The sequence below is a fragment of the Meles meles genome, chromosome 1 (assembly GCF_922984935.1).
Source record: "Meles meles chromosome 1, mMelMel3.1 paternal haplotype, whole genome shotgun sequence".
Taxonomy (NCBI): Eukaryota; Metazoa; Chordata; class Mammalia; order Carnivora; family Mustelidae; genus Meles; species Meles meles.
In genome coordinates this window covers 211425053-211452470 of record NC_060066.1, presented here as the reverse complement: position 1 = coordinate 211452470, position 27418 = coordinate 211425053, and the positions used below count along the sequence as shown (strand labels likewise).

At 59.8% G+C, this 27418-nt stretch overlaps 1 protein-coding gene across 4 annotated transcripts; it reads left to right on the top strand.

Moving 5' to 3' along the window:
- The first annotated feature begins 4228 nt into the window (after positions 1–4228).
- On the top strand, positions 4229–27415 carry SLC45A1 (solute carrier family 45 member 1). 4 transcript variants are annotated; one of them, XM_046027679.1, is made up of 11 exons: positions 4229–4364; positions 9333–9753; positions 10341–10433; positions 10883–11107; positions 15205–15947; positions 18524–18677; positions 20170–20346; positions 21339–21544; positions 23875–25311; positions 25985–26061; positions 26554–27407. In XM_046027679.1, exons 2-9 carry the CDS (start codon positions 9357–9359, stop codon positions 24139–24141), a joined length of 2262 nt encoding a protein of 753 aa, XP_045883635.1. In that variant the 5' UTR covers positions 4229–4364; positions 9333–9356; the 3' UTR covers positions 24142–25311; positions 25985–26061; positions 26554–27407. The 4 variants fall into 4 exon arrangements, with proteins under 4 accessions (XP_045883635.1, XP_045883614.1, XP_045883624.1 ...); XM_046027658.1 differs by having other exon boundaries at positions 23875–26061; positions 26554–27412; XM_046027668.1 differs by having other exon boundaries at positions 23875–26061; positions 26539–27412.
- The last annotated feature ends 3 nt before the right edge of the window (positions 27416–27418 follow it).

The window sequence follows — 27418 nt, the reverse complement described above, 5'->3', positions numbered from 1 at the left end:
GGTGTGCGTGTGGTTGTGTGCAGGCGAGTAACACACACGTGTGCGTGCGTGAGTGTAGGGCGCGTCAGTTCCGTGGAGGCTACCCTGGAGACTGGAAAGCAATATTGACCAGACGACATCAATAACTCGTTAAGTCCACATAAATTAAGAGAGCACACTTTTCTCTACCACACACGTGTAAGCACAGGCTTTCTCCCCCAAGCGTCCTCACGCACGTGCACACGCGCGCACAGACGCGCGCAAGCGCAAACACAAACACTGGGGATTCTGCAAGGGCCTCGGTCTTTAGAACCAGGACCCAGAAAGCAGCTCTTCTGACAAGCCATCCGTGGATGGGCAGGGGCGGTCACAGAGGACGGAAGCCGCAGCCCTGCGGGACCGAGAAGGAGGACGGAGGCAAGGCTGTGAGGTCTCCGGCTGGTGCACTGGGCACCATGCCTCCCAGCCTTGTGCCGGTGGAAAGCAGGTGCTCAACAAAACGTCCAGGGCAAAGCGGGCAGGAAGGCGCCCCAGCAAGACTACAGACCGCGCATCTGTGGGCCTCCCGCCCCCGCCGCAGTACGCGTGCGCCTGGGTCCCCAAGTCCGAGGTTGCGTCCCTGCTCTCACCCTGACTGCCGTGAGGCCGTGCCTCCTCAGGGAGCCCCGGGCTTCCGGATCAGAAACACAGGGCGGCGGTAACACCCATTTTCATAAAGTGGGGATCAGGAAATGAGGTTTCAAGTACATGAGAGCAGGGCCTGGCACAAGATCTGTTATTAAAAATGATGTTATGCATCAATTCCGCGGGGCCGCGCGCTTTGCAGGAAAAGTACGTTCACAAAGTAAAAAGAGCAGCTCCGTGTTGGAGCCACAAATCCCTGCAAAGTCAGAACAGGCTTCAAAGGAGACTTCTCTTCCCTCCCGTGCGGGGGAAGGACTGACGCCTCGGGCTCCGGGCGCCCGCGCTGCGCTCGCTCCCGGCCGCGCTCTGGCCGGCGGAGGTGGGGCTCGTCCACCACCTGGCGGACACCCCGGGAGGGCGGGTGCGCCGCGGGCCCTCGCCGCCGCCTGAGGTCGGCTCATGAGCCTCCTCTGCTGGCTGGACGGCAGGTTTGCTCCGCTCGCCGCCCCCGGGGTGCCGAGGAACTGGGTTCACTCATTCATCCGTTCCCGATTGGAGCTTTTTCAAAAGCCATCACCGACCGTGCGCCGTGGGGGAGGGTCAGGGAGGCGCCAAGTCGGTCAGACCCGGGGTAACATCGAGTCCAATGGGCTCTTCTGAACAGTCCCTTTGGGTCTGACTTGGTCTCTTTAGGATACTAACAGCCTTTGGGGTTCGTCCTAATCGCGTCTGGGATGCTGCTCCGGGATGGGCGGGGCTCACGTGACCTCCTGGGGCTGTGGGCGGGGCTCCCAGGCTCGGGCGGGTCGTCGGTGTGCACGCCCACCGCGATCCCCAGTGTCCCAGGCTTTGCTCTGAAGTGCGCGGGCGCCCCGCCTGGCTCTCTCGGCCGGTCTCCACCCGCCTGCTGGGGGCGGGGGACTGTCCTTCCACGCCGAGATGAAGGGTCGGCCCCCTTCGTGGGGGCTTTCAGCTCTGAGTAGGGCGACTGGAGGCCCCGTGCCTCTCCGCGCCCCATCCGGGCCGCGGCCACCGTCCTGGTGTGGGGCAGCTGAGCCCAGAGCAAACTCCTCCCAGGACAGGGTGGGACCCAGCCTTGACCCTCAGAGGTCCCCTGGACACAAGGCCTCCTGGATCTTCCCCGGGTGAACAGGACGGGTGAGGTCCGTCCCTCTCCCTCCGCTTGAGCCTCCTGCCTCGCCTCCTGACCAGATGTGGAGATCTCCCCCACACCGGGGGAGGAACACCACCCTCCCGGCAGCCCCTGGAGGGTGAAGAAAGGAGGATTCTAATCTTGGAAGGTTCTAACTTTGGAAGGTTAAAAATGGTCAAAGGAATTTTTTTAAAAAATTGTTTCCTTCTCCACAATGCCTAGATTTCAAGCCTTTTCTCTTGCTGCAAAATACTATTTTGAACACCAGAAAGGAGGCATTAGCTTTTGTTCGCTGAGCGGCTCCCCCCTCCCCTTCCTCTGCCCCCCAAGCTGATACACGCTGGAGAAGCAGCGGCCACCAACTCCATGCAAACCCACTTCCTCCTCCTCCCAGCAGGGGCCACACGTCCTGGCCTCCCTGGCTGCTGGGTGTGTCCATCCCTGAGTCGCAGACAGTGGGCCCTCTTGCAAGCCCGTCTCCTGGAGAGCCAAGATGGAAGGAAGGAGGGCACCCGCCCAGCAGGAACACCCCTTTGGATTTCACTGGAATCCCAGAGAAGCTTCCATCCCCGTGAAGATGCCGAGGGATTTCGGTTGCGGCTGTGAGCGCTCTCCTGTCTGAACAGCAGGTCATTCTGGTGTAAATGCAAAATAGAAAAACACGCTGGTATTTTTCCAAACCATTGCTCCCATTTAGAGGAAAAAATAAGACAGAACCAATGATCGGATCGCTTGTTCTCCTCCACCCGCCAGAGACTGCTAGACCCCTGCAGTCTCCCCTCTTCCCTCCGTCTCTCCCTGCCCACTGTCGACGGCCAGGCCTGCATTTCGCCCCTGTGAGCAGCTGCTTCTCTAAGGACCGTCTCTGAGCTCCAGACCCTGATCGTTAGTGGCCTGGATGCCTCACACGCATTCTGTCCCAAAGCCAACCTGCGACTCTCACCCCACCAGCCAACCTGTTCTCTTCCCAATAACCTTCCTTCATCTGGGCGCTTGAGCTGAAAGCTTGGCACCTCCCTCCCCCCTACCCTCAATCTATCACGTCCTGTTGCTTTTACCTCCTAGATGCCTGACCAGTCCACGCCTCGGACCCTCTGCCATCACCCGCCCAGACCATTCTCTAAGCTCCTGCCTGTTGTACCCACCTGGTCTCCTGGTCCCCTGCAACCCATTTGCCACTCTGAGCTCTACGATCTTTGCAAAATATGAATCCTGTTTATGCCATCCGCTTTCCTGCATTAGACACTTCGAAGCTTCTCCTTGTTCTTAAAATATGACAGCAGCCCACGAGGCCAGCAGGCTGGGTCCAGTCTACCTCTCCAGCCTCCCCAGCCCCTACTCACCCTGACCTCTACCTCCCAGCCGCACTGGTTCCTCAGTCCCACGCCCGCCATGTCCTCTCCTGTCACAAGAGCTCAGCCTATGCGGACTCTTCTACCTGGAACACACTGCCCTCCTTACTCAGCTTTCGTGTGCTCCCATGTGTCCCTATGTGTCCCTTTGCTCAAGGAGCACCCGACCCTCTCACTGAGGTCAAATTCTCCCCATTATAAACTTTCACAGGGCCACATGCTTCCTCTTGTAACATTTTCTGTGGTTGTAATTTCACTACAGGCTATCTATCTGCTCTATCATTATTTGATTCAGCCCCCCCTCACTTCTACCCCAGGCCCTTTGCACCTGCTCTTTCTTCTGCCTGGAATGACCTTCCCCCACATACCAGCATGGCTGGACCCCTGGCCTCCTCCTAGTCTTTCTTCACATGTCCCCTTCTCCATAAGGACTCACGAACAACGGTGCTGAAAACGACGCCACCCCCTCCCCAGGCCGACCCTCTCCAGCTCTTTCTCTGGGGAGTTAGTATCTTCAGGCACGTCACTCATTCATGTTGTGTGTCTTGTTTGATGTGTTGCTCCCTCTCTACAGTGTCGGGCCACAGGGGTAGAACTTTCATGTTTTGTTCATTGCTATATCCCTGGTCCCTAGAACAGTGTCTGGCATAGAGTAGACCCCGATACATATTAAGAAATTCTTCCAAATTTCTAATAGTTCTAGGCAGGACCAACTTACCCGATCTGTACAGTGGGCACAGTGCCTGGAGCCAACAGTGCTTTTAGGAATTGCCAAAAAGAAGTGCATTTCTTTTAAAATCGGGGGTGGGGCTTGGGGTGGGGATGAGAACTCTCAGGGCGAGGAAAATAATCAAATACGTAACGTTATCAGATTCATCCCATTCCTAAAGGAAAACTGCAGTTTGGGGGGAGGGGAATGCCTGAGGCCACCGGAAGTCAACAGTGGGCCTGTTTCTGGGGCTTTCGGGCGAGCCCTGGCGGCGGGAGGGGTGCGAGCCTCGGCAGGGCGGTGCCGCTTTAAGGATGCTCTGCGGGTACCGGCCCCGGGGCGGCTCGGGATGCAGCGTGACGTCACGGCCCCGCCCCGCGGGGTGATGCTGCAGCAGGAGAAGCAGCAGCAGGAGCAGCAGCAGCAGCAGCAGCAGCAGCAGCGGCGGCGGCAGCGGCCCGGGGGCTGCCGGGCAGGGACCCGAGCTGCGCGCGGGCCAGGCGGGAGCCCGGCCTCGGAAAGGGATGCCTCCTGTCTCGAACCACAGGTACCCCCGTTTCCTCCCCGCGCTCCGCACAGCTTCCCGGCTCCGCGCTAGGCCCCCAGGTGATCAGAGTGCCAGGATTGGGACTGGAGGTTCGCACGGAGACCTTTGTTTTTCCTTAATGTCTAACTAACTGACCTGTAAACGGAGCCCCCAGGGTCGCCCCCCCCCCCCCCCGGAGCGCGGAACCCCCGGCCCAGTGGAGGGTAGCGGCTGGGTGACAGCTTGGTTTCACCTTGGCCAGCAGGGAGAGCACACGCTGCCATTTGCCCCAGGCTTACGCTGTGCTCATTGGTGCCAGAGGCCTGGTCCCGGGTCACCTGGGCAGGTGTCATCAGCTTCCGGTTCGCCTCCCGCCTGAGGCTGAACCCTCCAGGGGGCAGGGGCTTCTGGGAGGACCTCTGTCAGCTTCCCAGGATTAAGCTGGTGGTGAGTTCATGGCCCAGGGTCCCTGCTTTCTCGCTGCGGCTGAAACGGGAGGCTCGTGGCGATTCAGTTCATTCTGATCTCATCAACAAATAACTTCTCAGATTATTTCTGAGGCTACCACACTGCTTCTGTTTTTCAGCTTTTATAGGGAAGTGGAGTCAGGTGCTAAGGAAACCCAAGTTCAGTGACTGGCCAGGGCTTTGGGGATCAATTGGATGTCAGGGAGGGGCGGGACTCGGGAGAGCAGAAGTGAGGGATGGGCCCCGAGTCAGTAGCCAGTGCATTTAGAACACCTCCTCGGGGCCACGCAGCCCTTCGCTGACTTAGGAAGGTTTCCTCGAAGTATTAGCTTTGGGAATTGTTGGAAGGAAGAGTGGGGAAGGGACGTGGTCCCGTGGGACCCCGGGTGCAAAGCCTGTGTCCTATAAAGAAGAGGAAAGAGAGATGAGAAAATGATTTGGCTCATAGTAGGGTAATTTTTAGCATTCAAGTGACATGGGCTTTGTTATTAGTCATTTGTGGTTTAATCGTCCCGTATGATTTGAGGGATTTGTTACTTGAAACATCCCCTGTATTCAAGAAACACGGTGGGCACAACCTAGAACCTTTGTGGGGCCAGGGATAGGCATATATATATGTGTGTGTGTGTGTATATATATATATATATATATATATGTATGTATTTGGACTGAACTATGCTCATAGCGTGTGATCAGGATGGCAAGATGGTCTGGTAAATATTTGTATTCATGTATTAAAATTCTATTTCATTATTTTAAATTTCACTATTTCATTATTTTGAATTTGAAGCGTTCTTCTTAGAGTAAACTTTCATGGACAGCTTTTTTTTTTTTTTTTTTTTTTTTTACATTTTATTTATTTGACAGACAGAGATCACAAGTAGGCAGAGAGGCAGACAGAGAGAGAGAGAGGGAAGCAGGCTCCCTGCCGAGCAGAGAGCCTGATGCGGGGCTTGATCCCAGGACCCTGGGATCATGACCTGAGCCGAAGGCCGAGGCTTTAACCCACTGAGCCACCCAGGCGCCCCCATGGACAGCTTTTAATAAATGTATTCTTGAAATGAAACAGTAACGCCGATCCCCCAATTCAAGAATGACCCCTCCAGGAAGACTTTTGGAAGTCCAGGTTTCATTTCTGGCTTAGATGCTGGGGGGTAAGGCAGGGGTGTGAGGGTCTCCCTTTGGCTAGAACCGGCTGCGGCTGTGTTTGAAAGCTGGGGGCGGTGGGTGGGTGTTGGTGACGTGGTCACATCAGAGGCAGAGACACGGGCTAGCCACACAGTTCATGACCCTTTGCAAGAGTATGCTCCTGCTGTATGCTGTCTAAATCTGAAATTCTTCCAAACTGGGCCATGGTTCTTCATTGCAAAACAAAAGGCAAGTTGTCTAATGCCCGTGCAATAAGTTGCCTTTACGGGGTGAAATGCTGATGGGAAAGAGTGGTGCCCTGTGCAGGCAGGGGCGAGGAGCCGGTGGGGAGGCCAAGAGGGAGTAGTCACCACAGTGGGGTGGGGTCTGACCGGACGGGTGGGGTCGGTCAAGCTCTCCCACACACCTGTGCTAAAGGTCTCCTTTCTGACTTTTAAGCGGATGGTATTATTACGCGGTGTTCAAAGGGCGCCTTATTTCTGTGGTTTTAAGGAATGAGTGAAACTCTAGGAAATGCTAACAGGCACCTGGGTTTTTGAAGGCAAAACTGGCCAAAGGACAGATTTTTCTAGAGTATTTACAATGGGCTGAGCTAGAACAGGAGGAACAGAATCAAGAATTTAGCCTTTCAAAAAAAAAAATGAAGTTTGACTTCCTCTTCATAAAGGTTTTTTAAAAAAAGATTTATTTATTTTAGACAGAGAGAGAGAGAAAGTGTGTGTGTGTGTGTGTGTGTGCGTGTGTGTGTGTGTGTGTGTGTGTGTGTGTTGGAAGGGAGGAGGGCAGAGCGAGGGAGAGAGAGAGACTCTCAAGCAGACTCCCCTGCTGAACACGGAGCCCAACGCAGGGCTCGACGTCACGATCCTAAGTTCACGACCTGAGCTGAAATCGTCAGGACGTTCAACTGACTGAGCCACCCAGGCGTCCCAGTTATGTTTTTAATGAAGTATACCTTGCCTACATGGTTTTTAGGTATATATTGGGATGTTTCTAAGGTCACAAGATAAGCCATCTTATCCCCAGCTGTCCAGGAAGGAATAGATTAGGTCTCTGGGTATGTCCATCCCAGGCCTCTCAGTGCGAAATCCGTCTTGTAGCAGGGGTGGCTGAGTGGCTCAGTGGGTAAGCATCTGCCTTCATGCTCAGGTCAGGATCTCAGGGTCCTGGGATCGAATCCCAAATTGGGCTCCCCGCTCAGCGTGGGGTCTGCTTCTCCGTCTGCTTCTGTGCTTTCTCTCTCTCAAGTAAATAAATAAAATCTTAAAAACAAAAGCAAAACAAAACAAAAGCAAAGCAAAAGGCAACTGGGTGGCTCAGTGATTAAGCGTCTGCCTTCCGCTCAGGTCAGGATCCCAGGGGCCTGGGATCAACCCCGCCCCGCCTCGGGCTCCCTGCTCAGCGGGAAGCCTGCTTCTCCCTCTCCCACTCCCCCTGCTTGTGTTCCTGCTCTCACTCTCTCTCTGTCAAATAGATAAAATCTTAAGGAAAAAAAAGGCAACACAGAACAACAACATAAAAGAAACCCGTCTCTCAGCAGGGCCACAAGGCCCTTCCTCAGAGCTAATCCCTCCCCAAAGGCTTCTTCTCACCACCGACCCAGGCGCCAAAACTTTGCCTTTCTTTTATCTCTGAGGCCTCGGGGTCTGGGTACTTAGTACTCAGCCCGCTGGGAGAATGGGTGTGTCGGCGAAGGAGGGGCGGGTGAGGCCTGGGAGTCTGGAAGGCCCAGAGTGGTCGAGACAGGAACGGTGGCGTGTGGCGTGGGTGGCATGGCTGGGTCGGTGGAAGGGGAATGAACGGGGAGACGAACGGGGTGTTGGGTTCACACGGGCTCTGCATTCTGCGGGGGCGTCTCTCAAGAACGTCCCTTCCACCGCCGGTGTCTTCCGGACGGAAGGAAGACAACCCCTGAGTAGATGGGAGGGAGTTTAGGAGACAAATCTGGAGGGACGAGGCATTTGGGACGAGGGCTTCATGAAGAGCTTGCGCATTAGTGATAACACGGTGGAGGGTGGTGAGCTAACACAGAAATCAGAGCTTCGTTTTTAAAGCTTAAAAGTAATTTGGGGGGGAAAAAAAAACCTGTAACATTTATCATGGTAACTAACCACAGTCCCGGTCAGGAAGCCCATCGATGCCGGGAAAGTTGTCTCGGGTTTGGAGCCCACTTCTCAGGCAGGAGCTCAAAGAAAAATAGGCGATTGCTTTGTCGTGAGCGGACGGGGTGAGCCGTCACCAAAGCCGGCCAGAACCCTCGAAGGTGCCCCTCGTGTGTTTGTCTCTGTCTCTTTCCCTCTGATCTTGGGAGCCTTCCTCTGCCCGTGCTTAGTAAATTGACGTTGGCTAAACGAACGGGTCAACGTACTAGAATCCGTTCTGTGAATATTTACCATCTAGATTCATTCCGAAGCAGTGAAAACAGCGGCACGCGGGAACAGGTCTCTAAGTGACAGATTGCAGATGCCAGGGGGCACGAGCCCAGGCCCTCCTCCTTGCTAATTCCCTACCTGGGGCCTGGGCGTGGGGCAAGTTCCTCCACAGGGTGATTTAGAGACGGAGGCTCTCTGTCTCTCACCCGCCCTGGTTCTAGGTGTCCCCGGGTTTTTTGTTGTTTTTTGTTTTTTGTTGGTAAACAGTATCCCCACTCAGGGTGTCATCTATGACACGTGGGATTCAGGGTATTTGGTTTATTTCTTTAAAGGGAACATTTTCAAACAAGAGCGAAGTCTCAGTTCTCCTGACTTGACTAAAGATTCATTCGTCCACCTGGGCTGTAAGGAAAGGCCTGGAATTAAACTCAAGCTTTTGCTTTTAGGCAAGGGCCCCAACCTCCCAGGAAGAGGAGACATAGTGACAGGCAGGGGGGACCGCTGTGACTTTCCATGAAGGAAGGGCCGTTCCCTCACCAGGCACAGGGCGCGCAGGTCCTGTCCCGAGTCTGGTCTCCCCACCTCTCTGCTCCCCGGGGCAAAATTCATCCTGAATATGGGTGCAGGTCCTAAAATAGCCTGGCACCCTTCAGAGCCAGGGGGAGCCCAGCTGCTCCCACCTTCCAGGAGGTTCCTTGCCTGGCCCTCCTCGTGGAGCCTCTTTAGGGGACGGTCCCCTTGAGCTGGAGTGCAGGGACCTGAGGACCGGGGTTGCCCCCTGAGCAGGGAGAGAGCGCCGGCTGTGGTCTCCTGAGCCACAAATCCGAGCAGCAGGCCTCGGCTCTGGGGAGCACACTGCTAGCCTCTCAGAGCCCCTCCCTTCCCGCAGGACAAGGACAAACAGATGCCAGTCGGAGGGCGGGTACAGGGGGGAGCCACCTGGAAAGATTAACTCTGATGGCCCTGGTGAGTGACTGTCGCCCCCAAACGGGCTTTCCCCACAGGAACACCCACCGGCCCCCCCTACGATGATCCCCCCGGCGAGCAGCACCCCTCCGGGAGAGGCCCTGTTCCCCAGTTTGGCTCCTCAGGACTTCTGGGGGTCTCGGATCTCAGGCTACTCAGGGTCCGTGACCCGGCATCTCAGCCACCGGGCCAACAACTTCAAACGACACCCCAAGAGGAGGAAGTGCATTCGGCCTTCCCCACCCCCACCCCCCAACACCCCGTGTCCAATCGAGCTGGTGGACTTCGGGGACCTGCACCCCCAGAGGTCCTTCCGGGAGCTGCTGTTCAACGGCTGCATTCTCTTTGGCATCGAGTTCAGCTACGCCATGGAGACGGCGTACGTGACCCCCGTGCTCCTGCAGATGGGCCTGCCCGACCAGCTCTACAGCCTGGTGTGGTTCATCAGCCCCATCCTCGGTGAGCCCCAGCTCAGCCCCGATGGACGGCCTCCGGACACCTTTGGAAGCTTCCGGAAGCCTGAGTTGAAGCAGCTAGAGGGTCCCAAGGGGACAAGGGGGGGAGCAAGAATGAAGCTACACTCATGGGCTAGGGCCGTGGGAGAACACAGGTGGGGTCACCACACCCCGTCGTTTAAGTGACTTTGTCTAAACCAGACCACAGAACGGGCATTTCACAGACCCCAGGGATTCCCACCATCGCACACGGAGCTGTCATTGGAGGATCCAAGCCCCAAAGCTTGATGTGGTTTGGGTCTGGGAAGGTCCTGGAATTTTGCAGATTCCCGAGGAAGGTCACGGCCGCTTAGTGCCTTACAGGGGCCTGAGTAGAAAATGTGGGCAGAAGCCGAGCTGTTCCAAGAGTCTGTCTTTTGTTTCTCTAGCCCGGGGTTGTGTGCCCCGAGTTCCATACTTTATTCGCTTGACGCCCTGGGACGTTTGGGGGCAGGTGTCAGAGGGCTGCGACGGGGCTGTCTCTGTCCAGCACGACGTGCGGGGTGGCTTGGGGGGGACCCAGGGAGTGACCCCTGGCCCGCTCTGTTTCAGGATTCCTACTACAGCCACTGCTGGGTGCTTGGAGTGACCGATGTACCTCAAGGTTTGGAAGGAGACGCCCTTTCATTCTTGTCCTGGCTATAGGTCTGTTGTTTTGGAACTGAAATAAAGTGGAAAAAAAAAAAAGTCCCCAACTGCTTCCTCTTAGCAAAATCTAAAATAGCATTGACCAAAGCAGCAACACAGATAAAATTCCCCGGGTGGGGTGGCAGCGAGCGCCCTGTAACCGGCCCGAGTTAACTGTGGCCATCTAGCGCCCTGGCTTTCCAAGAACGAGTTAAGGTTTAGGTCATACCCGCCCTGCTTGACCGAATAAAGGCCCCAATGCAAGCGAAAACGAGAACAAAAACAAAAAACCAAAAACCGTGGTGATTCTGGAGGGGACTTTTCCCATGGGCTCTGCTTTGCAGTGTGGTGGAAAAGGAACTCTCGGGGCCCTAAAGATTCCAGACTGAAGCGGCCAGCCTGGGGGCCTGGGGGAGGACAGAGCTGCTCCGCGTTCCCCGGGCGTGACTTTGTTTCTCCATCTGCAGGGGCGTTGCTGGGCCTCTCGCTCCTGCTCAACGGCCGGGACCTGGGCACGGCGCTGGCTGACTCGGCCGACGACCACAAGTGGGGCCTCCTGCTGACCGTGTGCGGGGTGGTGCTCATGGACTTCAGCGCCGACTCTGCCGACAACCCCAGCCATGCCTACATGATGGACGTGTGCAGCCCCGCCGACCAGGACCGCGGCCTCAACATCCACGCGCTCCTGGCAGGTAGGTCTCCGCTTGGCGCGGCGGCTTTTCATGTGGGCATTTCCGATCGCCCCAGTGCAAAACCCAAGTTGTCAAACTCAAATATACTGGGGCGCCTGGGTGTCTCGGTCGGTGAAGTGTCAGCCTTCAGCTCAGGTCATTGTCCCGGGGTCCTGGGATCAAGCCCCACGTTGGGCTCCGTGCTCCACGGGAAGCCTGCTTCTCCCTCTCCCTCTGCTGCTCCCCCTGCTTGTGCAAACTCTCTCTCTCTCTCTCTCTGTCCAATAAATAAATAAAATCTTAAAAAAAAAAAACTTAACTAAATGGATGAACAATGACCTGATTGAAAATACCTATTTCAAATAATAGAGTTGAGCAGTTTCTGTAGTGTTGGCCTGCGCGTCTGCGTGCACGAGCTACACGTGTGCGCGTGTAAGTCTCCGAGTGCGTGCGCCTGTGGGCACCTGATTCTCGCCGTTCGAGGACTTACTGTCTACAAAGTCGCCGCCAGCCCTGAGTTCACCAGCTCGGAGTCCCTGCCCAGGAAGGGGACAGGGTTGGGTCTCACTCTTATCAACGCCGTCGGCATTTCAACCTGTTTTCTGCGTTTCTGTCTAAAGACACTTCCTGAACGTGGATCATAGATCCACGAACACGGGTGCGTGGCCGACAGTGCCGGAACGCGTGCTGGAGCGAAGCTGACCTGACGCACGTGTTTGCCCCCTGAGACCCAGCACCGCCTCCTGGATGAGCGCGACACGCGGGGGCCATTTTAAACGGTGATGTCACCCCCCCAAAAAAAGGGCAAAAAGTCCACAGAAAAGTGACATCATATAGACGATAAAACGTTTGGCTGTTCACACCCTTGAGGGCCGAGATGAGGAGGCAGAGCGTCGCCTTGTTGGGCCTCGGTGGACCTGGCGTGTCAGGGAACCGGCCAGAACTCGCCGCAGCTGGTGTGATCGCGTGTGGCCTGGGTGCCGACCGGGGTCACGGATACATTGGAGTGAGCAGGGAAACTGTCAGATGCAGAGCCTGCCTCTGGTGGGGAGTCGAGCACGCAAACGTGCCACGGACACACACACACACACACGCCCGCCTGCTTGTGCGGCCAATGGGAGAAACGAGCCTCGGGAGGTGAGACGTGAGGCAGGCACGACCATGAGTCGCAGGCCTGTGCGGTTAGCAGAAGGGAGGGGTGCGGAGGGCGAGCCTTCCCCTCGGTGACCCCACACGAGAACGCTTCGAAAGAACTGACTGCGGAAAGGAGAATTCAGTACGATGTTCGCTTACCACCGTGTCCCCGGAAAAGCAGTGCGTCCGGCTTTCCTCTATGAAACACGGACTAACCCGGTCCCGCTTAAGAAAGCGTCGGGAAGTGTTTCTAAGGGTCCGGGGGAAGACGTAAGGAGGCCGGCTTGCGCAGGTCCTGGGTGAACACGGGGGTGAGGCCAGCGGCTCCAGGATCAGGAAGCCTGAATCAGTTCTGGGCTTTTCCTCTTGTTCAGCGCGACGTCGGGCAAACTGCTCAGTCTGTCCAGTCCCAGCTGTTTCTTCTAGAAAACGCTACGCTGTCTCTGTTTGGACACATGTGTGGATGCGGGCAGGGGATTTCTTCAGGGGTGTTGCTGGGCCAGTGCTGGAGTGGGGGGGGAGCAAGGAGGACCCCGATTTTTACCTAACAGTCTTCTGAATTGTTTCTTTTCTTTTCCTTATAAAAAATTTTATTTATTTATTTTGGAGAGAGAGAGAGAGAGAGAGAACAAGCGAGCGAGAGAACATGCACAGATGCACGAGTGGGGGGAGGGGCAGAGGCAGAAAGAATCTCCAGCAGACTCTGGGCCAAGTACAGAGCCTGACCGTGGGCTCGATCTCCCCACCCCGAGATCATGGCCTGAGCCCAAATCAAGAGCCAGATGCTTAACCGACTGAGCCACCCGGGTGTCCCTCTTTTCTTTTTTTGTTGTGTTAGAATACACATCATAAAAAAAAAATGACCATCTTAACCAATTTTAAGTGAACAGTTTGGTGGCATCGAGCACACTCCCGTTGTGGTGGGGCCATCCCCCCCCCCAAACACACACAACTTTCTCATCTTATAAAACTGAAACTCTGTCCCCACTGAACACGGACTCCCGTCCCCCACGCCCAGCCCGCGGGCTCACCATGGTCTCTCTCTGTCTCTGCCATTTCGACAGCTCAGAGTCCCTCCTGTGGGTGGCCTCATGCAGTGCTTGTCTTTTTGTGACTGGCTGATTTCACTTCGGACGGTCGTCGTCCCTGTTGTGGCGGGTGTCAGCATGTCCCTCCCGTGTGTGCTGGAATAACGCACCGTTGTGCGCCGAGATCGCACCCCGCTTCTCCATTTCCCTCTTGCTGGACACTAGGCGGCTGCCACGTCGCAGCTGTTGTGATTCACGCCGCTACAGACTTGGGGGGGCTTTCGGTTCTTTGGGCTTTAAACCGAGACGTGAAGGTGCTGGATCGTCCGATAATTCGATTCTAAATATTCTGAGGACCGTCCCCCCCCCCCCCGCTCTGTGTTCCGTGGCCGCTGCCCCATTCTACGCCCCACCTGCGGTGCACGGAGGCCCCGATTTCCCCCACGTCTGCGCCAACACTTGCTATGGTCTCGTCGTTTTGATACAACCCATCCTGAGGGGTGCGAGGCGGGATCTCGTTGTGGCTTTGGTTTGCATTTCCCTGGTGGCTATGGACGCTGAGGCCCCTCGGAGCGCCTCCTGGCCATGGGTGTGTCTTCCTGGGAGAAACAGGCGGGAAAAAGGTCTGTGAGTCTTTGACCATGTTTGAATCGGGTTGTCTGTTTTCGAGGCTGACCGATGTCCCGTTTCTTTCCCCTGAGAATATATTTGCTTCAGTCATTGTTTAAAAAAAAAAAAAAAAGTCAGTAGAGGTCATCTCAAATCCGACCTTATTTAAGGGCCACAAAATAGCAATTGTGTCTTGGACAGAGGTGGGAGACGCTCGTGGGGACCACGAAGGTGGGAGTTAGGAAAACCAAGAGGAGGGGCGACGTGAAATTCCAAGGCCTGGAGGGACAGTGGGGGACAGATGAGGGAGCTCCGGGGCGAAACCGTGAAGTGATGGGTTTCAGGGCCACGTGGCAGCTTGTGGGGCCCGTGGAAGGCTGAGCTGCGTGTGTCTGAGCCCAGGCCTTGCCGCAGAAGTTCCGGCTTCACAAGAGGCGGTTCTCCCCGAGGCGGAGGGCGGCGGGATCGCACCGGCGTTTGCATTCGGCAGCAGCAGGAGGCCACGGAGGAAACTCGCCTCCCAAGCAGCAGGGGCTAGAAACGTCGGTGAACTCGAGATAAGATAAGGCCGCGGTCCCCGGGGTGTCGCAGCGAGGTGGGCCGGGGGTGCTGGGGCAGGGAACAGAACTTTCTGGAGCTACGTGCTGCTGGCTGGCCACAACGTGCCATCGCCCACATTTTTACGCTGTGCTGCGTGAATCAGCTTCCCAGGCACCTGTTCCCCCAGGCCGTGGGATGCGCGCGCGGGAGCAGAGGACCGGATCCCTGCAGCCCTGTTGTTTCCTGCCGGCTGGCCGAGCCAGAGAGCGGGGGCGGCCGTCCTTGGCCACCATTGGGGGTGACCCCTAGTGGTGGCCGCACATGAGGACGCGGGCCTCAGGCGAGCACGACCGGGGTGGCCATGTGATTCCACCCCCCCCCCCCCCCCCGCGCGTGTGTGGTCTGTGTGTTGGAGACGAGATCTTTCCCGTTTGCCCGGCACTGACCCTGGGGGGCCGGGGCCTCCTCGAAGGGGACTGTGCGCCAGTGTAGACACCCAGTAATCCGGCAAGGCCACGGGTCATTGGGACAGACGCGGCCGGGTGGGCCCCATGCCACTTGCTCTGGGGCCAGGCAGCCCCAGCGGGTGGCCCTTGACCAGGAGAGGGCTCCCGCCGGCCAGGGGAATCCCATTCTCCTTGGCAGTTTAGCTGGGGTTTGGGAGGGACCGATGCCGGATCTGAGTCCTCGCAACGGATTTGGCCGCTGAGTCAGACGCGGAACCACGACTCGCGAGGGCCCTCCCCACCCCCACCCCACCCCATCCCCCGCCTGCTGGGGGGTACCTAACCCTGCTTCTCTCCCCAGGCCTCGGAGGAGGATTCGGTTATGTGGTCGGGGGCATCCACTGGGACAGAACCAGCTTCGGGAGAGCCCTGGGCGGGCAGCTGAGGGTCATCTACATCTTCACCGCCATCACCCTGAGCGTCACCACCGTCCTGACCCTGGTCAGCATCCCCGAGAGAGCCCTGCGGCCGCCCGGCGAGAAGAAGGCCGCCATGAAGAGCCCCAGCCTGCCGCTGCCGCCGTCGCCGCCGCTGCCGTGCGAGGAGGGGCCGGGCGAGCCGCTGCCGTGCCCCGCGGCCGGCGGCCTGTACGCCGGCTTCTCCAGCCCCGTGTCGCCGCTCAGCCCGCTCACGCCCAAGTACGGCAGCTTCAGCAGCAGGGACGGCTCCCTGACGGGGCTCAACGAGTTCGCGTCGTCCTTCGCCGCCTGCCACATCGACAGCGTGCTCATCGACTGCTTCCCCGCCGGCGCCGACCCCTACCTGGCGCTCCCGGGCAGCGCCCCGCGGCCGGCCATCAGCGTCAGCTTCCCCCGGGCCCCCGACGCCTTCTACCGCCAGGACCGCGGCCTCGGGGACCGGCGGGAGGGGGCCCCGGCCGCGGGCCCCGACGGGGACGTGCTGAGGGTGGGCTCCCTGGACGCCCCCAAGCCACGGTCGGCCGGGATCCTGAAGAGACCCCAGACCCTGGCCATCCCGGACACGGCCGGAGGGGGAGGCGGTCCCGAGAGCAGCCGGAGGAGGAACGTGACCTTCAGTCAGCAGGTAGAGGTGAAGGGGGGAGGGCAGAGGTCAGAGGGCGCGGGGTGCCGCACCCCGTCGTGGGTTAGATGGAGAGAGGGGCCGTCGCTCTGGGAAGCCCGCCCGAGCCCCTCCCCGGCCAGAGGCCTCGGGAAGTCGGTGGGTCGAAGCCCACAAGGCCGGCGCGTGGCGGGGGAGACGCTGGGCCCGCGCGAGGGGCTCAGAGGGCCTGTCGGGGTCCGGCAGCGGCTCAACGGGCCCGTCCCCGTCAGAGGGACGCTGCTTTGAAACGCGGCCACGTCGGCCCCAAGAGAGTTCAGGCGCGGAGGGCCCTGGAGTGCGTTTGTCAAGCGCCCGCAGTGCTTCTCCCAGGGCCCGCCGCACGCCTGGCCTGCGCGACTGGGGGCCCCGCAGAGCTAAGGGTCCCCCCGGAACGGACACCCCAAGGAAGGCCTGGTGGACAGGTCTGGGCCCCCCCGGTGTCCATGCTCAGCCGGCCCAGAGGCTGTCAAAACTCTGGATTCTAAAAAGGCAGCGGGAGGCAGGGACCGGGAGGTGAAGAACCTTCCAGAAAGCAGTTTGTGTGGTATTTCGTATTCGTCAGATGGGCGGGGAGGCCACCGGCTGACACGTGAGACTCGCGGCCGGCAGAGTGCACGGTCACCTCCGGTGAAAGAACGGCTCTGCTGCTCGCGTGAAGCAGACGTGACAGTTCTGGGCCCGCCTGCCCCCAGCGGGGTCACAGGGCGAGAGAAGGTTCTGGTGAGGGCCTGGAGCTTCTGTGAAACCGTGTGGCCCTGAGGGCAGCAGCAGGCGGTCACGCGGGGGCACGGCCGGCTGCCCTGTCCCGCGTGTCCCCGAGACCCGAAGCCCCCCCAGGCCCCGGAGGGTCTGCTCCTCAGCCAGGCAGCCCCCCGCCCCCGCGCCCGGCAGCGCTGACGGACGCCCCAGTTTGGGGGAGGCTGACCGGAGACGCATTTTGAGGTCGTTGTTCGTTTTCTCTCGGGTTAAAGGTCAAGGGCATCCGTACGTCAGGTTCGCTCTTCTCTGGGCCCGTGCGGCTTTCTTCGTCTTGAGAGTGACTGTCCCCTTGCTGCGAGGATGGGTCCTTGTGGCGAAGTCGCGAGGGCACCTCCTGGGCTCAGGCCCGGAAAAGGTCTGAGGAGCCGAAACCCACTAGAGGGGTAGACAGTCCCGTCACCGTCGGAAGAAAGAGATCCAACGGCTCGAGGGCGTTAGCCTGGCGGCTTGATGACCTCAGAGCGCTCCACGGGAGGTCTTGTCAGCCGCGGGCCACCCGAGGCCACCCCAGCGGTTCAGACGGGCGTCAGATACAGTTCCTTAGTTACGGCTGAAACTCCCGTTCGAATCCTTTCTTCTAGGTCCATTCTCAGTAGAGCATCATTTATGAGCCTGCTTTTAAAAATTACTTATTTAGTTATTTATTTGAGAAAGAGAGAGAGAGAGAGGAAGAACAAGCACCAGCAGGGGGTGGGAGAGAGAAGCAGGCTCCCCGCTGAGCAGGGAGACCGATGCAGGGCTCCATCCCAGGACCCCGAGACCATGACCTGAGCCCCCAGGCGCCCCAGGAGCCACAGCTCTTTGAGGAAAGGAAAGGTCGTGGGTTACCTACGAACGCATCTAGCTCGGGTGGGCACGCAGGGGTCATTTCAGCGGTCTTCCTCCGGCAGCCGTGGTGACAAGCCCCGTGGACATGACTGCCCGTGGCTCTCAGCTTCCTCTGGGTCTCCGCACTTGGCCGACAGCAGCACGGGTTCCCCCGGCCCCGGAGTCGGGGCAGCGTCCCTCCCTCACCCCTGCTGCTTGCAGAACAGTTGGCTCCCCTAGCTGGTGTCTGGCCAGACCCAGGCAGGGCGACCGAGGAGTGACGCCTTCCCGTGCCAGGAAGGGTTAGCAAAGCGCATCAGGGAGCGGGTTTGCCGCGGGTCTGGTGCTCCTGGGCCCCAGAGAGAGCCCGCATCCCGCGCCGAGGGCCAGGGGAAGAGTGTTTGCTCCCTGCACCTGCTGCCTCGGCCACCCCAGCCTCCGTGTAGGCGGGAGTCCCACTGGACCGAGAGAACGGGGGACCGACTCCCCAGGCCCCTTGCAATAAGTCCCTTTTATACCCTGCTGTTCTAGAAAAGAAGGGACATTTGTAACATGGATTTGAACCGACCCATAGTTCTCGTGTTTCAAGTGTGTCCCCCATTGGGCGAGGCGTCCACTCCCTCTCCGTGGTACCGGTGGCTCATCCTGTGGGCACAGTGCGGGTGCCCCCCCACGGGCTTGTTCGTGGCCGCTGCGGGTGTGTGACGAGACGACCGAACGCTGGCTGTCCTGTTCGGGGTGGTGCTGCACGGTGTGTGTGTGCGTGTGTGCACGCGCGTGCCCTGTGTACGTGCCCATGTGCACCGTGTACATGTCAGTGTGTGCGGGCGTGTGTGCCCATGTGCGGACGGTGTGTACGCACGCACGTTTGCGAGTGCGTGTGTGTTTCTGCCTCACTTTCTCATCGCAGCAAAACACACGCGTCCCCGCGCCGGCCAGAGCCCGGGGCCCTGACAAGCGGCCTGTGCGCGCTTCCTCTCCTTCCTCTCCAGGTGGCAAACATCTTGCTGAACGGCGTCAAGTACGAGAGCGAGCTGGCGGGCTCCGGCGAGCCGGCGGGGCAGCCCCTGTCCGTGCGGCACCTCTGCGTCACCATCTGCCACATGCCCAAGGCCCTGCGCAACCTCTGCGTCAACCACTTCCTGGGTGAGCCCCTGGCCAACCTCCCCGTGTGTCCGCGTCCCGGCCTGGGGCTTGCTGCTGGGGACGCGGCTGCCTGACCTGCGGCTCCCGCCCCCGCCAGCCTCCCAGGGCGCCCCAAAGCCCCGTGTCCTCTCCCGAGGGGACACTATCCATGCGTGTGGACTCCCCAGATGCCACCCAGGGTGGGGCATGGGAAGGACCAGAGAGATGCCTCCTCCAGGCAGCCCTGAAGTAAGCCAGGTCGTCCAGACAGAGGCACAGCCCTGCCCCCGGGCCGGACACCTGGTCTCCTCTGAGTCCAGATTCCCATTACCAAGTTTTCGGACCACTCGCAGTCAGGCGACGGACGCTGCTGATGGAGCTTGGGTCTTAAGCCCGTCTGGGCCTCACTGCTGTCTTCCTCCGCAAGCCAAGACAGACACACACAGACACTCCCACGTGCCCGCGGGTGCCCGGCACTGGCCTTGAGCCCACGAGCCCTGGCGTGCCGATCGCCATGGAAAAGCCCAAGCTCGCGTCTCATTCCGTTTGGGATCTCCTTGCCATCAGGCTGTCGAGCCTCTGAGGATGATTACAAATTTGAGACGCTCCAGGGCTCTCAAGCACTGTGGGATGTAAATCAGGATGTCTTTCTAGAAGGCAATCTAGCAACAGGCAGGAATCTTGAAAATGCCCATAGCCTTTATCCCAGTGACCCTCCTTGGTATTCTTTGCAAGAAGGTCATCGGAGCTGTTACCGAGCATCTGTGTCCCGGGGACCCGCCAGCACGATTTCTAAGAGCCAGACGCTGGGAGGCAGGGGCGGGGAGGAGCGGAGCGGAGGGAGGCAAAACGCCCAGCAGTGCAAGGAGGGGTGAGATCGAGGAGGGGCGTGTCTGCCTCGCGCAATACTTCGCTGCCGTTGAAAGGGGCTGTTTAGGAACACTGAACGGCAGAGGGAGTCATATATGATAATTATTGGGATTCAGGAGGTCCAGCGAAGGCCACCCCTTCCCCTACCAAGGACGACACCCACACGGGCGTCGGAGGAACGGAGCCCTGCGGCGTCGACGGGGAGGGGCCCCTGCGGACCTGCAGCCACGTTCGCGGTCACGTGCCACCCCCTCGTGCCCGCGGCGACAGCTCCCCCCGCACCTCCCTGTCCCCCTTGCAGAGAGGCGAGTGAGGGGCAGGAGAAGGCGGCTGGAGGGCGTGAGGGGTTCGCTCTCCTCAGGACGATAGCGTTTAGGCAAAGGGCAGAATATGACCTTTCACGCCACAGAGCCTGTGTTTCTCAGCCTGTGTATTTGCTTAAAAAGAAAAGAAGACCGGAGGGGAACCTGCGCGGTCTTAGCAGAGGTCAAGGGCTCTCCGGGTAGTGAGGCTGCAGGCAGTTTGTCCGTTAGGTCCCGACTCCGCAGGCACCGTGAACTAGTCGTTCGGAGACGGGGTCGATGCACCTGTGGGCGGAGGCGGGGCCGCAGGGCCGGTGGTCACCAGCCCTTCCCGCCCCCAGGGTGGCTCTCGTTTGAGGGGCTGCTGCTGTTCTACACGGACTTCATGGGTGAGGTGGTGTTTCAGGGAGACCCCAAGGCCCCGCACTCGTCGGAGGAGTATCAGAAATACAACAGCGGGGTCACCGTGGGCTGCTGGGGCATGTGTATTTACGCCTTCAGTGCTGCCTTCTACTCAGGTACCCGCCGCCCTGGGGGGTGTGGGGGGGCTCGGGGTCCCCCGTGGGAAGTGTGGCTTTGGTGGGGTCGTGGGGTGAAGGGAGGTCTGGGTCTTCACCGTCGTGGGCGTGGCACCCCCGTTTGGGACAACCTGTTGGGGCCAGCGGGCAGAAAGGCCAGGACTGGGGAGGGAGGGCAGAGGGGGGGCTTCGGGACGGACACGGGGGTCACCTCCAGACGGGGGTGTCTGCCAACCCCCACCACCCCATCCTTCCCATGTGGATTCACGTGGCAACTGGTCCAGAGGGAGGGAAGGGGCAGCTGAGAAGGGGGTGGGGTAGGGCATGTGGGGAGAGCCAAGCCCAGAGGCTGCGGGGACCCTGAGGTTGGCGGTTGGGGGCCCCAGGGGACACGGGAAGCCGAGCTGGGTCCCTGCGGGGAAGCCTGGGTGCTGGTGGGGCACCGGCAAATTTTCACCTGGGGGTCAGCCCCAGGGTTCCGTCAAGGGCCAGACAGTGGGGGCTTTCGGCCTCGCGGGCCGCACAGCCTCCGGGGAAGCACCGGGCGTGCCCCGGAGGCTTGGAAGCCGCCTCGGATGGACGAGATGCTTCTGTCTAAAGCGCGTCCCAGTAGGAACTCCATTAGGTTTGACGGAAACTGGGATTTCAGATAATTTTCACGAGTCACAAAATACTTGCCTCCTTCTGATTTTTTTTTTAAACCATCTAAGAATATGAAAACCATCCTTTGCTCTAGGCCTGCTTGGTTTTGCCTCCCTGTCCTGCACCCCGAGCCCTTTTGCTGTTTTGGCCCAAGATCCCTTCACCTGCATCCCCACCCCAGGGCCTGCCGTTCCTCTAGACGCCCCTGGCCCGGGTGCCCCCGGAGCCGACGCCCCAGGCTCCCCACCCCCAAGCAGGCCTTCTGGTCTGGGGCGAGCTGCCGGCCGGCCCCACGGAAGTGGCCCACCGGGCAGTGCGGCAGGCTGCTCACCTGCCTTTCCGGCCCACAGCGATTCTCGAGAAGCTAGAAGAACACCTCAGCATCCGCACGCTGTACTTCATTGCCTACCTGGCCTTTGGCCTGGGGACTGGGCTCGCCACCCTGTCCAGGAACCTCTACGTGGTCCTGTCCCTCTGCATAACCTACGGGATTTTATTTTCCACCCTGTGCACCCTGCCCTACTCGCTCCTGTGTGATTACTACCAGAACAAAAAGGTAAGGGCCTCTGGTTTTCTGCTTCGGGTCCCAAAGAGGCCCGCCTGGACCTGGCTTCCCCCCTCCTGGCGGCCTGGAGAAACCCCACCTGAAACGTGGCCAGGGGAGCAGCCCCGCGCGGGAAATGGGGGGCCCGTTTGAACATTCAGAGAGTCGGCTGCTGAGCGCAGAGCGTAAACGCGAGCAGGGAGCGGCCCGGGGAGGCCCCCCCGTCTGTGGAGGGGGGATCACGCCGCGGGGACGGTGGCAGGGGAGGCCCACCCCTTCGTGTCCCTTCCTGGCAGGTTTTGGGGTCACCTGTTAGCACGGGGCCTCGGGCGAGGCAAGGGAAGCCCTCCCCTGGGACCCAAGAAACCCAGGGGTCAAGGTCGGCGATAGGTTAACGCGGTATTTCTACAGAGTTAGTGCCGAAGCTTCAAAGCTTCACGCTGATCAGAGTCTCAGGACTTTGCAGACGGGAAGTTGCCGCCCCCGGGCGAGCCAGAGCCAGGGCGGAGGCCTAGGCCAGAGGACCTAGAGGAGACTCGATCCTGTCTTTACGTACGATTCTGACGTTTGGCTCAGCGTGGATGTCCTCGAGCGGCTGCCTGAGCCGCTCCGCCGAGCTGTCCGCCCGCTCCTGCTGGGGCCGTGCGTCCCCAGAGCTGGGTCATCGCCGCCGCCATCGATTCAGAGCCCAAAGAAACCCCATACCCGTGAGCCGTCCCCCTTCCCGTCCTTCCGCCCCCAGCGCCCCGCGACCACGAAGCCACTTTGTGCCTCTCTGCATTTGCTTGTCAGGACGTGTCACGGAGGCGAACCCGTGTCACACGGTGTCATGTTTTCAAGGTGCATCCAGTTGCGGCCGGGCCACGGCTTCCTTCCCGCCCGACAATGCTCCCATCAAGGATTTTTTTTGCAGTAACTTGGAGATTTGAAAATACTGCATGAAAAGATCACTCTGACCCCTGGGTTTCTCACACCGCCCCCCTTTTGATCTGGCAGGCCCGGCCCAGGAGGCGTCCTGAGTTGTTTCAGGGGCTTCCAAGTGTCTGGTGACTTCAGCTGGGGCCGGCTGTGAGCACGATGTTTTTTGGGAAGAGTCACATCTGCCTGGGACTCCAGGCATGACTGGGAGCCAGCCCTTGGGCCTGAGGGCAGCAGCCGCGGCAGCCCCTCCCAGCCCCTTCCCTGCCAGCCATCGGACTCCTGGACACACTCACAGGCAGTGGCCACGAGGACAGCACCTCCCCGGGGCAGGAACGTGGGGACAGAGGCTGTGATGGCTGGAGAGCGAGCCCTGCGCCGCCAGCCCAGGCCTGCAGCAGCCAAGGGACCCAGGTGGGGTGGGGACGTGACTGGTGCCACCCCTGCTGCCTGGGGCCTCTGCTCCCCCTGAATCCCCCGTGGCCACTGTCCCCTTGTCAGTTCCCTTCAGGCCTGAGGCCCCCTTGACTGGGGAAAACGGATGGGCCGGTTCTTGGTGGGAGGCTGCCCCACCCTGTGCGAAGGGACACCCGGAGCTTGTAGAGTCCTCTAGAGGCTCCCATTCCGGTCAGTCTCTGCTCTGTCGCAGGCTCAGGGCTCAGCTGAGATCGCCAGCCTCCCACCCCCCGCACCCCTGCTGAGGCCTTGCCGACTGTGCGTAGACATGGGGGGGCACACTTTCCCCAGGACATGTGCGCGCGCATGCAGAGCACCTTGCGGGTGCCACAAGGACACGGTGGTCCGGGTGCGGGAGGCCGGCCCCAGGCAGCGCACGCGGTAACTCGGGGGCGGGGGGCACCCGTCTGCTGCCTCGAGGGGGAGGGTGGCCCGTGCAGGGAGCAGAGGGAGGGGACCCACCACGTCTCCAGCCACTATCACTCCGACGGCTCTGCTCAGGGGCATGTCTTCATCCCCAAGCCCCCGTTTGGTGCCGGGGTGGCACGGAGGGCACGTGGCCTGTCCTCCCTGGGGCCACAAGGAGCTCGGCAAAGCGGCCCAAGGAGCAGGCACGGAGCCGTGAGAGCCCATTTCAGGGTGTGTGACGGCCGTGCAGCCGACAGAGGCTGGGAGAGGGGACGAGCCGGGCTGCAGAGTGGCCCCCAGCCCGGCAGGCCGCCTGTCTTTCAGGGAAGAGAAAGGCCAAGGCCAGGCCGTCGGGGCCGGGGAGAGTCTCTGCGCCGCCGGGGCCTGCGGGAGCGTCCGCGAGTGGCGGAATCTCGCTGCCGCCATCTCTCCGAGCACAGACGTTACTAAGCTCTTGGCTGAACTCCTGGCGTGAGTCGGTGCTGGAAAATGCGAGCCAGCGGCGCATGGGCCGCTCGGGTGCCCGGGGCTCCCGCTGACGGCGTCTCCTTCTGGGTCAGTTCGCAGGGTCCGGCGTGGACGGCACGCGGCGGGGCATGGGCGTGGACATCTCCCTGCTCAGCTGCCAGTACTTCCTGGCCCAGATCCTGGTCTCCCTGGTGCTGGGGCCTCTGACCTCGGCCGTGGGCAGCGCCAACGGGGTCATGTATTTCTCGAGCCTGGTGTCCTTCCTGGGCTGCTTGTACTCCTCGCTGTTCGTCGTTTATGAGATCCCTCCCAGCGACGCCGCCGAGGAGGAGCACCGGCCCCTCCTGCTGAACGTCTGAGCCCCGAGCCCTGCCCTTGGCCCCGAGCCTGTGCCCGGGGGTCTGGAGCAGGCCGCCCGGTGAGAAGCCCGAGGCCCGCGTGGACGCGGGACGGGCCTCCTGCGGAATGTACATATGTGATAAAACAATAAACGGCGGCCGCGAAGCCTACGGTTTCTCGTCGTGGCTCTCCCAAGGGTGGAGAGGTGCCCCGGGGAGTGGGCTGCTCCCCGCGGGGGCTCGGGGAGGGGGCTCCGAGGTGGGTGGAGCTCAGTGGCCCTCACCTGGCGGCGACGTTGCCACCCCGGCCCCGCCAGGAAGACGTCTGGCGGTGTCTGGAGATAGTTCTGGTTGTCACAACTCGGGCGGGTGCCTACCGTCCGGAGATGCCTCAGACTCCTACCGTCACAGGACGGCCCCCCACAACAAGGAATGTTCCAGCCCCAGAGGTCAGTTGTGCCGAGGCGCAGAACCAATCTCCTGTCCGCTGCATCCCAGAATGGAGTCAGAGTGCGCAGTGCTTTGGGGTCAGAAGGCCTCGTATTCATTCATTCAGCCATTCATTCATTCATTCTTTCATTCTCCCCCCATCCATCCATCCATCCATCCATCCGTCCATCCCTCCCTCCCCGCACCCTACAGACAGCCATCCAGTGCCCTGGGGGTGCAGGCAGTGGTAGGTGCTGGGGTCCAGCCGTGAGCAAGTGTCCGCCCTCGCGGAGCTGGTGTAGGAGGAGGCAGACAATACACGGAGGTCTGTGCCCGAGGATGGCGGTAAGTGCTGTGGACACGAGCAGGGCAGGAGGATGGGGTGACAAGGTTGGGGAGTGGCCTGTGCTAGGGAGAAGGGCAGTGCCCTGGTGAGAGAGGAAGACATCTGAGAATGGAGGTGGCAATTTGCTTGGTGTGTTCGAGGGATCATAGGCTCCAAAATGCTTGAGTCGCAGCACGTCTGGGAAGGTAGGAACCTCCCGGAGGAGGCGCAGACGCGCTGGTGAAGGCAGATCTGTCCTCTAACTTGCCCCTCCCACCTGCGCCCACCATCTTCCAGTTGATGGACCTGCATGAATCTCGGGCTTCTGGTGTCAAGGTCCTTTGCCATGTGTCTTCTCGTCATCTTCCATCGCTCGACTCCCTGAGCTGGCCGAGGCCCCTTCCCGGTGCAGCCGGGCAGGCTCTTCTCCCCGAACTGTGAGTGCTGGCCGAGTGTGCCGTGAGGGGCTGGGCTGTGACGGGCCACTGGTGCCCCTGCCCGCTGCGCTGGAACTGGGCCTGGCCCCCAGGACCCCCACTGCATGGTCCCTATATTCTGGGGACACATAGGAAACACTGACCACAAGTCCCCAAAAGCAATGGGGGTCCTGAGCCCACCGCCAGCCTCTAAGGAGAGTCTGGGGTTTATGGGCTGCTAACGTGTCCTGCCGTCTTTCTGACGAGTCAGGGACAGTAGGTGCAAACCTCCCGGACTCTGCAGGGCACCCTACCCATCTCCCCACATGAGCCACAGCTTCCCCGGTGCCATTGCCTGTCGCCTGAGCCTATTGAGGTGGCTCCTGTGGGGTCCCTGGAGTCCAGGCGTCCCCTCTGTGCCCCCAGATCTGGCCCAGGATCTCTGCCCACTTCCTTGCCCCCCATCTACCCTTCCTGTGCAACCTCTACCCTGCAGCTGGGGGAGCTATAAACATGCCTCGGTGCACCCCTTCCCTCTGAACACTTTCGGTGGGGGGTTTCTCGGAGCCTAAGGAACCAGGTCTACACTCTTCACGCCCAGCGTGGGCCCTGCCTGTCTTCCCAAGCCCGTGCTGCCACAGAACCCCCCCTACCTCAGAGGTACTCTGTGCCTGTGCTCGTGCTCTTCCCACAGGTGAAGTCTTTCTACCTCTTCGCTGCCCATCAACTTCTGAGCCACCTCCTCCGTGCAGCCCGCCCTGGTTGGAAGCAGTGAGTCCTCTCTCTGTGCCTTCGTGTCATGCCATTTTACCCTTGGTGGTTACAAGCTAAGTGAGGCAGGTCTCATCCTCCCTGCTCCACGTGTAGGTGAAGCAGAGAATTTTGGTGACTTTTCAGTCATGCAATTCCTTTGGGCCTCCTGTTTGTCCCATGGTTTTCCTCGGACTCCAGACTCATCCTCCCTGCGTTTATACTGCTTTCGAGAGCTTTACATGTTTTAGAAAATGTGGTGTTGGATGGGTGTCCCCTGGTCTGGGATGCTTTTGCCCAGAATGGTCAAATCTTCATGCGAGAAAGAACAGGGAGGTTTCCCTCTCACTCCTGGCTTGCCAAACCTTGGGCTTTCTTCCTAGAACTTTCTAAGTAAACAGAGATTTCTCTTACACGTGGGCATCTGCACAGAGTTGGGGGGCGGAGCATAGCACTGGCCACTCAGGCCAGCACCCAAACGCTGCCCTTGACCTTCAGGTCTGTTCCCAGCAGATGGCAGTGGGAGCAACCGCAGGATCCAAACCGTGAGGCCCGGGACTCGCTGCGGCCACCATCACTTTTCCCATCTCAGAGAATCACTCTCCGGACTTAACAATGGAGCTATGATGATGGTGAGGACACGGACCTCTGCTCGCAGGTCCTCAAGTCCTCCGCTGGGCCCTGCGGTGAGCTAAGTGTCTTCTGCAGTCTACTGGCTTCCTCCTCCCCAGCGAGGGGCAGGAGCTGGCCTGTTTGGTAGGCGGACCTGGACCCTGAGATGGGCTCCCTAAGTGCTTGGCCCAAGTCACAAGGGGCACACGATTGTACCAGGGATTCTGACTCCAGACCTCACGCTGCTTAAAGTTTCTGGAGCAAATGGTGAGCTGCCGTGATCCTTCCCCGAAGTCTGTCTCTGTCTGGCCACGATAAGAGAAAAGGGAAGGGAAGCCTTTGCTCCACGGACCCGTGATGAGGCTGACGCCCTCCGAGCCACTAAAACCGGGCACTTCTGACTGATGCCAGTCCTGACTTTCCATGCAGCAGACTTGGAAAACGGACTCTCGTCCCTCGCTGCTGCTCAGGAATGCACACACGGGTGCATCTGCCTGCGGCCCACAGCGTCTACAGCAGACACTGCGCGTGGGGCCAGGGGGCCAGTTGTGAAACCACAGGCTTCACCTGTCTGGTTTCTGTCTTCCCAGACTGTCGGACTAACCCTAGATCCTGGGCTGGGATACAGGGACTGGGCAAGGTGCCCATCACACTGGGTCACAGGTTTTTATTTTTAAGGATTTTATTTACTTATTTGACAAAGAGAGCGAGAGAGCACAAGCAGGGGGAGTGGCAGGCAGAGGGAGAGGGAGAAGCAGTCTCCCCA

What these genes read in the sequence shown, in the direction of transcription:
- SLC45A1 (XM_046027658.1), top strand. Translation starts at nt 9,357, where the DNA reads ATGATCCCCCCGGCGAGCAGCACCCCTCCGGGAGAGGCCCTGTTCCCC. An exon ending in GTTCATCAGCCCCATCCTCG is followed by an intron (nt 9,754 to 10,340) that starts GTGAGCCCCAGC and finishes GCTCTGTTTCAG; the next exon opens with GATTCCTACTACAGCCACTG. An exon ending in ATTACTACCAGAACAAAAAG is followed by an intron (nt 21,545 to 23,874) that starts GTAAGGGCCTCT and finishes CTTCTGGGTCAG; the next exon opens with TTCGCAGGGTCCGGCGTGGA.